General features: G+C 37.5%; 1 protein-coding gene across 4 annotated transcripts in view; it reads left to right on the top strand.

Annotated features, from left to right (window-relative positions):
* FAM120C (family with sequence similarity 120 member C) overlaps window positions 1–17,016 on the top strand; it is a 168,301-nt gene that overhangs the window by 99,445 nt on the left and 51,840 nt on the right. For all 4 annotated transcript variants that reach the window (XM_068533855.1, XM_068533856.1, XM_068533854.1 and 1 more), the window contains exon 10: window positions 5,814–6,063. In XM_068533855.1, coding sequence (XP_068389956.1) covers window positions 5,814–6,063 — 250 coding nt within the window. The remainder of the gene's footprint in view (window positions 1–5,813; window positions 6,064–17,016) is intronic.

Genomic DNA, 17,016 nt, shown 5'->3' with positions numbered 1-17,016 from the left:
TTCCCTCTGTGCCTACTCTCTGGAGGGTTTTTATCATAAATGGGTGTTGAATTCTGTCAAAAGCTTTTTCTGCATCTACTGACATTATCATATGCTTTTTCTCCCTCAGTTTGTTAATATGGTTTATCACATTGATTCATTTGCATATATTGAAGAATCCTTGCATTCCTAGGGTAAACCCCACTTGATCATGGTGCATGATCCTTTTATTGTGCTGTTGGACTCTGTTTGCTAATATTTGTTGAGGATTTTTGCATCTATGTTCATCAGTGATATTGGCCTGTAGTTTTGTTTCTTTGTGACATCTTTGTCTTTTTTTCATATCAGGTTGATGGTGGCCTTGTAGAATGAGTTTGGGAGTGTTCCTCACTCTGCTATATTTTGGAAGCGTTTGAGAAAGATAGGTGTTAGCTCTTCTCTAAATGTTTGATAGAATTCGCCTGTGAAGCCATCTGGTCCTGGGCTTTTGTTTCTTGGAAGATTTTTAATCACAGTTTCAATTTCAGTGCTTGTGATTGGTCTGTTTATATTTTCTATTTCTTCCTAGTTCAGTCTCGGAAGGTTGTGTGTTTCTAATAATTTGTCCATTTCTTCCAGGTTGTCCATTTTATTGGCATATAGTTGCTTGTAGTAACCTCTCTTGATCCTTTGTATTTCTGCAGTGTCAGTTGTTACTTCTCCTTTTTCCTTTCTAATTCTATTGATTTGAGTCCTCTCCCCTTTTTTCTTGTTGAGTCTGGCTAACGGTTTATCAAGTTTGTATATCTTCTCAAAGAACCAGCTTTTAGTTTTATTGATCTTTGCTATCGTTTCCTGCATTTGTTTTTCATTTATTTCTTATCTGATCTTTATGATTTCTTTGCTTCTGCTACCTTTTGGGGTTTTTTTGTTCTTCCTCTAATTGCTTTAGGTGCAAGGTTAGGTTGTTTATTTGAGGTGTTTTTTGTTTCTTGAGGTAGGATTGCATTGCTATAAACTTCCCTCTTAGAACTGCTTTTGCTGCATCCCATGGGTTTTGGGTCATCGTGTTTTCATTGTCATTTGTTTCTGCATATTTTTTGATTTCCTCTTTGATTTCTTCAGTGATCTCTTGGTTATTTAGTACTGTATAGTTTAGCCTCCATGTGTTTGTATATTTTACAGATTTTTTTCCTGTAATTCATATCTAGTCTCATAGCATTGTGGTCAGAAAAGATACTTGATATGATTTCAATATTCTTAAATTTACCAAAGCTTGATTTGTGACCCAAGGTATGACCTATCCTGGAGAATGTTCCATGAGCACTTGAGAAGAATGTGTATTCTGTTGTTTTGGGGTGGAATGTCCTATAAATATCAATTAAGTCCATCTTGTTTAATGTATCATTTAAAGCTTGTGTTTCCTTATTTATTTTCATTTTGGATGATCTGTCCATTGGTGAAAGTGGGGTGATAAAGTCCTCTACTATGATTGTGTTCCTGTCAATTTCCCTTTTTATGGCTGTTAGCATTTGCCTTACGTTTTGAGGTGCTCCTATGTTGGGTGAATAAATATTTACAATTGTTATATCTTCTTCTTGGATTGATCCCTTGATTATTATGTAGTGTCCTTCTTTGTCTCTTGTAATAGTCTTTATTTTAAAATCTATTTTGTCTGATATGAGAATTGCTACTCTAGCTTTCTTTTGATTTCCATTTGCGTGGAAGATCTTCTTCCATCCCCTCACTTTCAGTCTGTATATGTCCCTAGGTCTGAAGTGGGTCTCTTGTAGACAGCATAAATACGGGTTTTGTTTTCGTATCCAGCCAGCCAGTCTATGTCTTTTGGTTGCAGCATTTAATCCATTTACATTTAAGATAGTTATCGATATGTATGTTCCTATTACCATTTTCTTAATTGTTTTGGGTTTGTTATTGTAAGTCTTTTCCTTCTGTTGTGTTTCCTGCCTGGAGAAGTTCCTTTAGCATTTGTTGGAGAGCTGGTTTGGTGGTGCTGATTTCTCTTAGCTTTTGCTTTTCTATAAATGTTTTAATTTCTCTATCGAATCCGAACGAGATCCTTGCTGCTTAGAGTAATCTTGGTTGTAGGTTTTTCCCTTTCATCACTTTAAATGTCCTGCCACCACTCCCTTCTGTCTTGCAGAGTGTCTGCTGAAAGATCAGCTGTTAACCTTATGGGGATTTCCTTGTATGTTATTTGTTGTTTTTCCCATGCTGCTTTTAATATTTTTTCTTTATATTTAATTTTTGATAGTTTGATTAATATGTGTCTTGGCATTTTCCTCTTTGGATTTATCCTGTTTTGGACTCTCTGCACTTCCTGGACTTGATTGACTATTTCTTTTCCCATATTAGGGAAGTTTTCAACTATAATCTCTTCAAATATTTTCTCAGTCCCTTTGTCTCTTCTTCTTCTGGGACCCCTATAATTCGAATGTTGGTGTGTTTAATGTTGTCCCAGAAGTCTCTGAGACTGTCCTCAATTCTTTTCATTCTTTTTTTTTAATTCTGCTCTGCGGTAATTTTTTCCACTATTTAATCTTCCAGGTCACTTATCCTTTCCTCTGCTTCAGTTATTCTGGTATTGATTCCTTCTAGAGAATTTTTAATTTCATTTATTGTGGTGTTCATCATTGTTTGTTTGCTCTTTAGTTCTCCTAGTTCCTTGTTAAACCTTTCTTCTATTTTCTCCATTCTATTTCCAAGATTTTGGATCATCTTTACTATCATTACTCTGAATTCTTTTTCAGGTAAACTGCCTATTTCCTCTTCATTTGTTTGGTCTGGTGGGTTTTTACCTTGCTCCTTCATCTGCTGTGTGTTTCTCTGTCTTCTCATTTTGCTTAACTTACTGTGTTTCGGGTCTCCTTTTTGCAGGCTGCAGGTTCGTAGTTCCCGTTGTTTTTGGTGTCTGCCCCCAATGGCTAAGGTTGGTTCAGTGGGTTGTGTAGGCTTCCTGGTGGAGGGGACTGGTGCCTGTGTTATGGTGGCTGAAGCTGGATCTTGTCTTTCTGGTGGGCAGGACCACGTCCAGTGGTGTGTTTTGGGGTGTCTGTGAACTTAATATCATTTTAGGTGGCCTCTGTGCTAATGGGTGGGTTTGTGTTCCTGTCTTGCTAGTTGTTTGGCATGGGGTGTCCAGTACTGTAGCTTACTGGTCGTTGAGTGGAGCTGGGTCTTACCATTGAGATGGAGATCTCTGGCAGATCTTTCGCTGTTTGATATTACATGGGGCTTGGAGGTCTCTGGTGAACCAATGTCCTGCACTCTGCTCTCCCACCTCAGAGGCTCAGGCCTGACACCTGGGCAGAGCACCAAGACCCTGTCAGCCACACGGCTCAGAAGAAAAGGGAGAAAAAAGAAAGCAAGAAAGAACGAAAAATAAATAAATAAAATAATGTTATTAAAATAGAAAAAATTATTAAAAATAAAAATGTAATAAAAAAAGAAAGAAAGAAAGAAGAGAGCAACCAAATCCAAAAACAAATCCTCCAATGCTAACAAGTGCTAGAAACTATAGTAAAAAACAAAAAAACCCAAAAAAAACGGACAGTCAGAACGCTAGGACAAATGGCAAAAGCAAAGCTATACAGACAAAATCACATAAAGCAACATACACACTCACAAAAAGAGAAAAAGTAAAATAAATAAATCTATCTATCTATATGTATACATAAAAAATAAAAAAGGAAGCGCACAACCAAATCAATAAACAAATATACCAATGATAATAAACTCTAAATACTAAATTAAGATAAATATAGATCCAGAAGCAAATTACATGCAGCAAGGAAATCTCAAGTCTACAGTTGCTCCCAAAGTCTAATGCCTCAGTTTTGGGATGATTTGCTGTCTATTCAGGTATTCCACAGATGCAGGGTACATCAAGCTGATTGTGGAGATTTAATCCACTGCTCCTGAGGCTGCTGGGAGAAATTTCCCTTTCTCTTCTTTGTTCACACAGCTCCTCGGGTTCAGCTTTGGATTTGGCCCCTCCTCTGTGTGTAAGTCACCTGAGGTGTCTTTTGGGAAGTCTGAGGTCTTCTGCCAGTGTTCAGTAGCTGTTCTGTATGAGTTGTTCCACATATAGATGTAGTTGTGATGTATTTGTGGGGAGGAAGGTGATCTCCACGTCTTACGCTTCTGCCATCTTGTAGGTGCCCCCTGGGCTCCAAAGGATCATCTCCAAGCCTCTGAAAAGCCTCAAAGCCACTTCTGAGACCTCTGTGATGTTTCTGCCAGGGGGCAGGCAGCGTTTAGGGCCCTCCATTTACGACCCAACTTGGAAAGAAAGTCACTGACCCTGGTTTAGATTTCACTGTGTCTGTTTGCTGTCTTACATTCGGGACCTTTCCTGACGTCTAATTTTCCTTCTTCTCTTTCTATGTCGCTGTATAGCACATGGAACTATATTCAATATATTGTAATAACCTATAATGGAAAAGTATCTCAGTCCTCCTGGCTGGAATATCCACCCATCCATGTGGTCAAATATTCATTCAGATGAGGGCCATGCCCGAGGGATGGTGGAGCAACAAGACAGGAACTGGAGTCTCCGGCAGCTTGGAACACTTACTGATCTTAGAATGCTCACCTCCAGTCCTGGGCACAGTCTCCACCTGCTTGTACCAGGCTTGGTCTTTGTGACCACTGGCATACTGCAAAAGGGACGTCAGGGTATAGAGGAGACTTCCATTTTAGTCTTGCATTCTTTATCTCGGACTATAATAGGGGCAGGGTGGGCATGCAGCCAATTCATAAATTTTAAATTGCACACTGTTTTGAGTAGTGTGATGAAATCTCGCATAGTCCTGCTCCCTCCCACCCAGGACGTGAAACATTCCTCTGTTCAGCGTATGCTGCCTGTTAGTCACTTAGTAGCTGTCTGGGTTATCAAATCAACTGTCCCAGTATCTCAGTGCTTGTGTTCAATTAACCCTTATTTTACTTAATAATGGCCCTGAAGTGCAAGAGTAGTGATGCTGGCAATTCAAATATGCCAAAAGGAAGCTGTAAAGTGCTTCCTTTAAGTGAAAAGGTGAAAGTTCTCAGCTTAATAAGGGAAGAAAAAGAATCATATGCTGACGTTGCTAAGATCTATAGTAAGAACAAAAAGATCTATGGTAAGAACGAGTCTTCTGTCTGTGAAATTGTGAAGAAGGAAAAAGAAATTTGTGCTAGTTTTGCTGTCGCATCTCGAACTGCAAAAGTCATGGACACAGTACACGATAAGTGCTTAGTTAAGATGGAAATGGCATTAAATTTGTACAATAAGATATTTTGAGAGAGAGAGACCACTTTCACATAACTTTTATTACAGTATATTGTTATAACTGTTCTATTTTATTATTAGTTATTGTTGTTAATCTCTTACATATCTTTATCATAGGTGCATAGGTATAGGAAAAAACATAGTATATGCAGGATTCGGTACTGTCCATGGTTTTGGGCATCCACTGGGGGTCTTGGAACTTATTCCCTGCAAATAAGTGGGAGACTGCTGTGTGACTGTAGAGCTGTGTGACCATTGAACTTTGATTCCTTTTTTCACCTGCAAAATGAGCACTGTGTTTTGTGATAATATAGTCATAATGCTTCTCTCTCAGGTTTGTTCTGAAGAGTAAGTAAGATTTACATTTATATGTAAAATACTTAATACATACCAAGCATCTAACAAATGCTTACTACTCCTGCTGTTACTACTGCTAAGAATAAAAATTATAGTGACAGAAAATACAAAGATGTTCAAGTGTGATGGTTTCTGTCAATTGTGACCAGCTGCAGAAATGCTCAGAGTCTCTATAGCCAGTTTTTCCTCAATTTCTGTTTTCTAGTTCCTTCAGTGATCCTTAAAGAGTGGTCTGCCTATAAAGGGAAGTCACCTCAAACCCCTGAGCTGGTGTCTGCACTGACATTTCGGGAATGGACTTGCCCAAACCTCAAGAAGCTCTGGCTAGGCAAAGCAGTTGAGGACAAGAACAGAAGGATGCGTGCCTTCCTGGCCTGTATGAAGTCAGACACACCCAGTATGCTCAATCCGGCTAACGTCCCCACCCATCTGCTGCTCATGTGCTGTGTACTCCGGTAAGCCATGTGACCGGGAAGTGGTCAGTTCATTTCTATTTTACTTTTTTGACATTTCCTTTAAGCACATGGTTTTTATGGTATTTTGAGGTGGGGAGGTTTTATGTTTACTTTAGACTTCAGAAACATTGGAAATCAATTGCTGTGATAGTCTCCTCAGTTTATGATCTTCTGTCATCATCAGCCCATGCATAAACACTCTTTTATTTTTGGTTTTATATTTGGTTTTTGTCCCCTTCAGCCTTTCTTCCTGATTCAGTCCCTTCTCTCTACCCATAGTTATCCACTCTTGGGTATTTGATGTGTGTCCCTCCAAGCCATCTTCCATATATTTATATATATATATATATATATATATATATATATATATATATATATATATATATATATATATATATATATATATCCATGCACAATCTATAGTGATGTTTATGTGTGTAGATTTTTTCCTTTTTTTATGAAAGATACTGTGTTGTACATATCATTCTATTTCTTACTTTTTCACTCTGTTATTTTGTAGATCTTTCTGTATTCGTATATGTTTCGTTCCTGATGACTGCTGAATTATATTCCAACAATTACTTATATCAGAGTACTTTATTTGTTGTTTGATAGTTATTTCCAGTTCTGGGGTATTGCAAACAGTGCTACAGGGAATATCTTCATAGATGTCTCTGTATCTTTGTGTTCCTGTGTCAGTTTATTTGAAGTATGTATTCAGGAGTTGAAGTCCTGGATCCTGTAAATATGCATATAGATTTTTCACCAAATATGGCCAAACTGCTCTAGATTTTATTTGTTCTAAATTTATAGTCCTATGAAGAATGCATAAGGGTTTCTATTTCTTCATATTATTGCCAGGGCTGATATCTTATAACTTCTTAATTTTTGCTAATCCAGTGGGTTTCAAGTAGTATCTTTTATTTTAATTTGCATTTATTTGACTACAGATGAGGTTGATCTTCTTTTTTATATATATTAGCTATTTGTTTTCACATTCTCTGAAGTGCCTATTTACTTATCTTGCAAATTTTCTTTTACGTTACTTGTCTTTTTTCTTGCTGATTACAGAAGTTTCTTGTGAGGTTGGGATTGACACATATACACTACTATGTATAAAATAGATAACTAATGAGAACCTGCTGTATACCACAAGGAACTCTACTCAGTGCTCTGTGGTGACCTAAATGGGAAGGAAATCCAAAAAATAGGGGATATATGTATACATACAGCTGATTCACTTCGCTGTACAGCAGAAACTAACACAACATTGTAAAGCAACTATACACCAATTAAAAAAAGCAAAAAAAAAGAACAATACCCAAGAAGTGACAATGGTGACGGCAACTGGCTATCTTTATGCAAATGTAAATTTGGTTCAACTTTCTTTAGGGCAATTTAGCAATCTGTATATAAATGACAATTTAGCAAGACTGTATGTTAAACCTTAAATACATAATATACCCTAAAAAAATAGACATACAAATAAAGCAAATATCTTTTCTATATCTGTGTGTGTATGTGTCAAATATCTTTTCCAGTCAGCCACAAGTTTTTAGAAATTTATGTACAATATCCTTTTTAGAACAAAAGTATTTCATTCTCACTGACCTTTCATTATTATGATTTCATACATACAGAAAAGTGGGACTTCCCTGGCGGTCCAGTGGTTAAGACTCCACACTTCCACTGCAGGGGGCGTGGATTCCACCCCTGGTCAGGGAACTAAGATCCCGCATGCCACACCATGTAGTGTGGCCAAAAAAAAAAAAAAAAATACAGAAAAGTTGGAAGGATAGGATGGCAAACACTCATATGACCACCACTTAGATTCTGTAATTAACAGCTTTATACCATATAACCATATAAACACTCATATGACCACCACTTAGATTCTATGATTAACAGCTTTATACCATATAACCATATAACTATCCCTCTCTCCATCTCTAGCCATCCATTTATCCATCCTTTTTGATGCATTTCCAAGTAATATGCAGATATCAGTACACTTTACCCCTAACCAATAAGTATTTAAGTTGATTTTATCAAATCCATCAATCTGTACATTTATGGTGTGTGCTTTGGGGATCTTATTTAATAAATTCTTCCCTACCCCTGGGTCATAAAGATGTGTCTACTTTTTCTGTAACTATAATGTAACTGTTTACATTATAGTTTTATAATGTTGCCTTCCATGTAAGGTCTTTAATATAGTGGGTATTTATTCTGTATATGCTGTATAAAAGGATCTAAGTTTATTTTCTCTACATAATAAGCCAGTTTTCCCAACTCCACTTATTAAATGACCTGTTCTCTCCCTATCGATTTGTGTTACCACCATTACTAGGTACCAAGTTCCTTTATATACTTGGGTCCATTCCTGGATTCTATTTTGTTCCATTGCCTACTTGCTCCCTTGCCAGTATCACATTCTTTCAATTATTAAGGGTTTGTAATTTGCCTTAATATCAGGTCAGGTAAATCTCCACTCTGCTTTTCTTGTTGCATACTTGTACTAACTATTCCTGAATCACATAAATCTTTTATTTTTTAATATCTTTATTGGAGTATAATTGCTTTACAATGTTATGTTAGTTTCTGCTGTACAACAAAGTGAATCAGCTATACGTATACATATATCCCCATATGCCCTCCCTCTTGGGTCTCCCTCCCACCTTCCCTATCTCAACCCTCTAGGTCGTCACAAAACATGGAGCTGATCTCCCTGTGCTATGCGGCTGCTTCCCATTAGCTTTCTAATTTACATTTGGTAGTGTATATATGTCAATGCTACTCTCTAACTTCGTCCCAGCTTCCCCTTCCCCCCGTGTCCTCAAGTCCGTTCTCTACATCTGCATCTTTATTCCTGCCCTGCCACTAGGTTCATCAGTACCACTTTTTTACTTTCCATATATATGCATTAGCATACGGTATTTGTTTTTATCTTTCTGACTTACTTCACTCTGTATGACAGACTCTAGGTCCATCCAACTCACTACAAATAACTCAGTTTCGTTCCTTTCTCTGGCTGAGTAATATTCCATTGTATATATGTGCCACATCTTCTTTATCCATTCATCTGTCCATGGACACTTAGGTTGCTTCCATGTCATGGCTATTGTAAATAGTGCTGCAATGGACATTGGGGTACGGTACATGACTCTTTTTTTTGTTTTATCACAGCACCATCCCCACCCCCCCACCGTGGCTTTCCCCCGTTGGTGTCCATACGTTTGTTCTCTACATCTGTGTCTCAACCTCTGCCCTGCAAACCGGTTCATCTGTACCATTTTTCTAGGTTCCACATACATATGTTAATATACGATATTTGACTCTTTTTGAATTATGGTTTTCTCAGAGTATATGCCCAGTAGTGGGATTGCTGGGTCATATGGTAGCTCTATTTTTAGTTTTTTAAGGAACCTCCATCTGTTCTCCATAGTGGCTGTATCAATTTACATTCCCAACCAACAGTGCAGGAGAGTTCCCTTTTCTCCACACCCTCTCCAGCATTTATTGTTTCTAGATTTTTTGATGATGGCCATTGTGACTAGTGTGAGGTGATACCTCATTGTGGTTTTGATTTGCATTTCTCTAATGATTAGTGATGTTGAGCATGTTCTCATGTGTTTGTTGGCAATCTGTATGTCTTCTTTGGAGAAATGTCTATTTAGGTCTTCTGCCCATTTTTGGATTTGGTTTTTCTTTGTTTCTTTTTTTTTTTTTTTGATATTGAGCTGCATGAGCTGCTTGTATATTTTGGAGATTAATCCTTTGTCAGTTGCTTTGTTTGCAGATATTTTATCCCACTCTGAGGGTTGTCTTTCCATCTTGTTTATGGTTTCCTTTGCTGTGCAAAAGCTTTTAAGTTTCACTAGGTCCCACTTGTTTATTTTTAATTTTATTTCCATTGCTCTAGGAGGTGGGTCAAAAAGGATCTTGCTTTGATTTATGTCATAGTTGTCCTGCCTATGTTTTCCTCTAAGAGTTTTATAGTGTCTGGCCTTACATTTAGGTCTTCAATCCATTTTGAGTTTATTTTTGTGTATGGTATTAGGGAGTGTTCTTTTTTTTCATATTCATATTCTTTCTAGGAAGTGTTCGAATATCATTCTTTTACATGTTACTGTCCAGTTTTCCCAGCACCACTTATTGAAGAGGCTGTCTTTTCCCCATTGTATATTCTTGCCTCCTTTGTCAAAGATAAGGTGACCATATGTGAGTGGGTTTATCTGTGGGCTTTCTATCCTATTCCACTGATCTATATTTGTATTTCTGTGCCAGTACCATACTGTCTTGATTACAGTAGCTTTGTAGTATAGTCTAAAGTCAGGAAGCCTGATTCCTCTAGCTCCATTTTTCTTTCTCAAGATTGCTTTGGCTATTTGGGGTCTTTTTGTGCATTAATTTTGTATTCTGCTACTTTAGCAAATTCATTGATTACCTCTAGTATTTTCCTGGTGGCATCTTTACGATTTGCTGTGTATAGTATCATGTCATCTGCAAACAGTGACAGTTTTATTTCTTATTTTCCAATTTGGATTCCTTTTAGTTGTTTTTCTTCTCTGATTGCCATGGCTTCCAAAATTATGTTGAATAATAGTGGCAAGAGTGGACACCCTTGTCTTTTTCCTGATCTTAGAGGAAATGCTTTCAGTTTTTCACCATTGAGAATGATGTTGGCTGTGGGTTTGTCATATATTGCTTTTATTATGTTGAGGCAGGTTACCTCTATGCCCACTTTCTGGAGAGTTTTTGTCATAAATGGATGTTGAATTTTTTCAAAAGCTTTTGCTGCATCTATTGAGATGATCATATGGTTTTTCTCCTTCAATTTGTTAATATGGTGTATCACATTAATTGATTTGCATATATTGAGGAATCCTTGCATTCCTGGGATAATCACCACTTGATCATGGTGTGTGATCCTTTTAATGTGCTATTAGATTCTGTTTGCTAGTAGTTTGTTGACGATTTTTGCATATATGTTCATCAGTGATATTGACCTGTAGTTTTCTTTCTTTGTGACATCTTTGTCTGGTTTTGGTATCAGTGTGATGGTGCCCTCGTAGAATGAGTTTGGGAGTGTTCCTCCCTCTGCTATATTTTGAAAGAGTTTGAGAAGGATAGGTGTTAGCTCTTCTCTAAATGTTTGGTAGAATTTGCCTGTGAAGCGATCTGGCCCTGGGCTTTTGTTTGTTGGAAGACTTTTTTTTTTTTTAATGTCTTACTAAACTTTTATGGGGATTTACTTTTTTTTTTAACATCTTTATTGGAGTATAATTGTTCCACAATGGTGTGTTAGTTTCTGATTTATAACAAAATGAATCAGCTATACATATACATATATCCCCAAATCTCCTCCCTCTTGCGTCTCCTTCCCACCCTCCCTATCCCACCCGTCTAGGTGGTCACAAAGCACCTAGCTGATCTCCCTGTGCTATGTAGCTGCTTGCTGGAAGACTTTTAATCACACTTTCAATTTCAGTTCTTGTGATTGGTCTGTTTATATTTTCTATTTCTTTCCAGTTCAATCTTGGAAGGTTGTACTTTTCTAAGAATTTGTCCATTTCTTCCAGGTTGTCCATTTTATTGGCATTTAATTCCTTGTAGTAGTCTCTCATGATCCTTTGTATTTCTGTGGTGTCAGTTGTTACTTCTCCATTTTCATTTCTAATTCTGTTGATTTGAGTCTTCTCCCTTTTTTTCCTGATGAGTCTGGCTATTGGTTTATCAATTTTATTTATCTTCTGAAAGAACCAACTTTTAGTTTTATTGATGTTTGCTATTGTTTCCTTACTTTCTTTTTCATTTATTTCTGATCTGATCTTTATGATTTCTTCTGCTAACTTTGGGGTTTTTTGTTTGTTTCTTTTTTTGCTGTTGTTCATCTTTCTCTAATTGCTTTAGGTTTAAGGTTAGGTTGTTTATTTGAGATGTTTCTTGTTTTTTCAGGTAGGATTGTATTGCTATAAACTTCCCTCTTAGAACTGCTTTTGCTGCATCCCATGGATTTTGGGTCATTGTGTTTTCATTGTCATTTGTTTCTAGGTATTTTTTGATTTCTTGAGTGATCTCTTGGTTGTTTAGTAGCATCTTCTTTAGACTCCATGTGTTTGTATTTTTTACAGTTTTTTTCCTGAAATTGATATCTAGTCTCATAGCATTGTGGTCGGAAAAGATGCTTGATACAATTTCAGTTTCTTAAATTTACTGTGGCTTGATTAGTGACCCAAGATGTGATCTATCCTGGAGAATGTTCTGTGTGCACATGAGAAGAAAGTGTATTGTGTTGTTTTTGGATGGAATGTCCTATAAATATCAATTAAGTCCATCTGATCTAATGTGTCATTTAAAGCTTGTGTTTCCTTATTTATTTTCTGTTTGGATCATCTGTCCATTGGTGTAAGAGAGGTGTTAAAGTCCCCTACTATTATTGTGTTGCTGTTGATTTCCCCTTTTATGGCTGTTAGCATTTGCCTTATGTATTGAGGTGCTCCTATGTATGTTGGGTGAATAGATATTTACAATTGTTATAGCTTCTTCTTGGATTGATCTTTTGATCATTACATAATGTCCTTTCTTGTCCCTTGTAACATTCTTTATTTTAAAGTCTATTTTGTCTAATATGAGTGTTGGTACTCCATCTTTCTTTTGATTTCCAGTTGCATGGAATATCTTTTTCCATCCCCTCACTTTCAGTCTGTATATATCCCTAAGTCTGAAGTGGGTCTCTTGTAAACAGCATATGTAGGGTCTTGTTTTGTATCCATTCAGCCAGTCTATGTCTTTTGGTTGCAGCATTTAATCCATTTACATTTAAGGTAATTATTGATGTGTATGTTCCTATTACCATTTTCTTAATTAGTTTGTTTTTGTTTTTGTAGGTCTTTTCCTTCTCTTGTGTTTCCTGCCTAGAGAAGTTCCTTTAGCATTTCTTGTAAAGCTGGTTTGGTGGTGCTGAATTCTCTTAGCTTTTGCTTGTCTGTAAAGGTTTTAATGTCTCCATTGAATCTGAATGAGATCCTTGCTGGTTAGAGTAATCTTGGTTGTAGGTTTTTCCCTTTCATCACTTTAAATATGTCCTTCCACTCCCTTCTGGCTTGCAGAGTTTCTGCTGAAAGATCAGCTGTTAACCTTATGGGGATTCCCTTGTATGTTATTTGTTGCTTTTCCCTTGCTGCTTTTAATATTTTTTCTTTGTGTTTAATTTTTGTTAGTTTGATTAATATGTGTCTCGGCCTGTTTCTCCTGTATGGGACTCTCTGCGCTTCCTGGACTTGATTGTCTTATTTCGTTTCCCATGTTGGGGAAGTTTTCGACTCTAATCTATTCAAATATTTTTTCAGACCCTTTCTTTTTTTCTTCTTCTTCTGGGACACCTATAATTCGAATGTTAGTGTGCTTAATGTTGTCCCAGAGGCCTCTGAGGCTGTCCTCAATTCTTTTCATTCTTTTTTCTTTATTCTACTCTGCAGCAGTTTTTTCCACCATTCTGTCTTCCAGCTCACTTTCCATTCTTCTGCCTCAGTTATTCTGCTATTGATTCCTTCTAGAGTATTTTTAATTTCAGTTATTGTGTTGTTCATCATTGTTTGTTTGCTCTTTAGTTCTTCTAGGTCTTTGTTAAACATTTCTTATATTTTCTCCATTGTATTTCCAAGATTTTGTATCATCTTTTCTCTCATTACTCTGAATTCTTTTTCAGGTAGCCTGCCTATTTCCTCTTCATTTGTTTGGTCTGGTGGGTTTTTACCTTGCTCCTTCATCTGCTGCATATTTTCTCTGTCTTCTCATTTTGTCTAATTTACAGTACTTGAGGTCTCCTTTCCCCAGGCTGCAGGGTTGTAGTTCCTTTTGTTTCTGTCCTCTGCCCCCAGTGGTGAGGTTGGTCCAGTGGCTTGCATAGGCTTCCTGATGGGAGGGATTGGTGCCTGCGTCCTGAGGGTGTGGAGCTGAGTCTTTTCCCTCTGATGAGCAGGGCCATTTCAGGTGGTGTGTTTTGGGGTGTCTGTGAGCTTAGTGTGACTTTAGGTAGTCTGTGTGCTGCTGGGTGGGTTTGTGTTCCTGTCTTGTTTGTTGTTTTTTGTGAGGTGTCCAGCACTGGGATCTTCTGACAGCTGGGTGGAGTCGGGTCTTGGATTTAGATAGAGGCCTCCGTGGGACCTCTTGGTGATTAATGTTCCCTGGGGCTGGGAATTCTCTAGTGGTCCAGCACCCTGGACTCGGTGCTCCCACCCCAGAGCCTCAGGCCCAACTTCTGGTCGAGGGACCAAGACCTCACAAGTCACTCATCCCAGCAATAAAGGGGATTAAAAAAAAAAAAGACTAAGAAAACCCCAGACAAATGGTAAAAAGTAAAATCAAACAGAAACAAGGAAACACGCACACACACAGAAGAAACAAAAACGGGCCCAAATAAATCATAAAGCAAGAGAACAACCAGGCAAACGAAACAATCCAAGAACGAAATCAAACAATTAAAAAGAAAACTGAGAAAAAACACATAACCAAAAAACAAAACCTAAAGCAGACTGCTAACTGAAGAATGAAGCAAAAAAAAAACAATACAAACTGACAAAGATGATTAAAAAAAAGGAAAAGGGAAAGGGGAAAGAAGACTGAACAGAAAAGCAATGTAGATATAGAAATATTTTTTAAAAAGTAGAAAATATCTTAAGGAAGAAAAAAAAGACAAATAAAATCCCAGAGAAATGGTAAAAACAAAATCAAACAAAAACAGAAACAAGGAAACATACACACATAAAAGAAACAGAAACAGAGCCAAATAAAACAAAAAGCAAGAAAACAACCGGACAAATACAAGAACTCAAAAACGAAATCAAACAATTAGGATTAAAACTAACAAAAACACATAACCTAAAAACCATACCAAAGTTGTGTGCCACCTGAAGAATAAAGCAAGGAAACAGAACAAACTGATAAAAATGATTTTAAAAAATAATAACAAAAGAAAAAGGGAAAAAACACAGGACAACAGAAAAGCAAAGTAGAAATGGAAATATATATAAAAATATATATATATTAAAGAAAAAGAAGAAGAAAAAGATAAGGGAAAAGAACACAGAAGAACAGAAAAGCAAAGTAAAAATAGAAATATATAAAAAAAAGATAAAAATAAAAAGTGAATATGTTATAAAACATTGAGATCCCAAAAGACTAAATTTAAGAAAATACACTAAAACAAAAAAAAAAGAAAAAATGAAAAACAAAACAAAAAAGCCAGAACCAACAACAGAATGAATCAAAACATAGTAAAATTAATAGTAATAATTATGTTTCCCTGGAGTCTCTGCTGTAAGTGTCCTTGCACACACCATGAGCCACAGCCCACCTCTGCCTCCCCAAGATGCCCTCCTGTTCCTCTGGGCTGGTCTCTGGAACTGCTGTGGGCCCTGTGGGGACCACTCAGACTCTGATCTGACCCATTCCTGCGTGTGCTTGCCCCCAAAGTCCACAGCTCCCAGAGCTAGACCATTTTCATTTGTGGGAACACTCATTGTCTACTCAGATATTCCGTAGACTCAGGGTCTACCTAGCTGATCATGGGGATTTAATCTGCAGCTTGTACAGCTGATGGAAAGATTTTCAGTCTTATTCCTTGGTCACCCTGTCCCTGGGGTTCAGCTTTCTTTTTATCCCCACCTCTGTGTGTGGTCCACCCACAGGAGTCTGGTCCTGAGGCTGCCTTCTAGCTCTCGGGTCTGCCCCTGTGAGCACCGGGCACAGAGGTGGTATGACTGCTTGGAACGCGGGAGCCCCAGTGGCACCAAATGCCCACATGAATCTTTATTGTTCCATATGTAATTTAGAATTAGTCCAGTTTCCACAAAATCTTGTTTGGTTTTTTTGGTCAATGAATTGGATTTATAGATTAATTTAGGGAGAATTGACATCTTTATAATGTTGTCTGACAATTTGGTCATCTGATTTCCAAGTGTACAACAGATGAGTAGTAGCAAATTGTAAGGGAGGTGAGACAGGGAGTAGGAGCTATTCTTAGAGCCAGCCCCAGTGATACCAATGGTAAGTGATAGGCTACTCCCTAAAAGCAGGGGAAAAGATATAAAGATTACTTTTAAAAAGACCTAAACACCCAAAAAGAAGAAGCACCATCTGAAGTCTTTTAGTGTAGGGGGAAACTGCCCTGTAAAAGTCAGTAACTCATATATAAGATCATTATTACAGCATAAGGCAATTATCAGTGTTTACAAAATCATCAAGAACACATTCTATAATATTACATGTTACGTACCTGGCATTGTGCTAAGTCAGCCCGTTGTATACGATGCTATTAATCCTCATAATAGTGCTGAAAAGTATTATCTCCATTTATAGAAGAGGATACAAAGGCTCAAAGAGAAGTGACTTGCAAAGGTTACATAACTAATAAGGGGTTGTGCAAGAGTTTGAACCCAAGTCTCTCCAACTTCCAATTCCTATGGTTTTTAAAAGGCAAAATGGTAGATAAATGCAGTTTTAAAGACTAACATAAAATCTTATTGGAAATTTAAAATTCAACTTTAAATGAAGATTAACTTATCCTAAGTACTGCATTGCCCATCAATGTAAAGACTGGGTAAGGTACTTCACTGGTGGCACAGTGGTTAAGAATCCGCCTGACAATGCAGGGGACACAGGTTCGATCCCTGGTCTTGGAAAATCCCACATGCCACGGAGCAACTAAGCCCATGCACCACAACTACTGAGCCTGTGCTCTAGAGCTCACAAGCCACAACTGCTGAGCCAGCATGCCACAGCTACTGAAGCCCGCGTGCCTAGAGCCCATGCTGTGCAAAAAGAGAAGCCACCACAATGAGAAGCCCGTGCACTGCAATGAAGAGTAGCCCCCACTTTACGCAACTAGAGAAAGCTCGCGCACAGCAATGAAGACCCAACGCAGCCAAAAATATAATAATAATAATTGTT

Source organism: Eschrichtius robustus, chromosome X (genome assembly GCF_028021215.1).
Source record: "Eschrichtius robustus isolate mEscRob2 chromosome X, mEscRob2.pri, whole genome shotgun sequence".
In the NCBI taxonomy this organism is placed as follows: Eukaryota; Metazoa; Chordata; class Mammalia; order Artiodactyla; family Eschrichtiidae; genus Eschrichtius; species Eschrichtius robustus.
The sequence above is the reverse complement of the archived record's forward strand: the minus strand, read 5'-3'. Positions and strand labels throughout refer to the sequence as shown.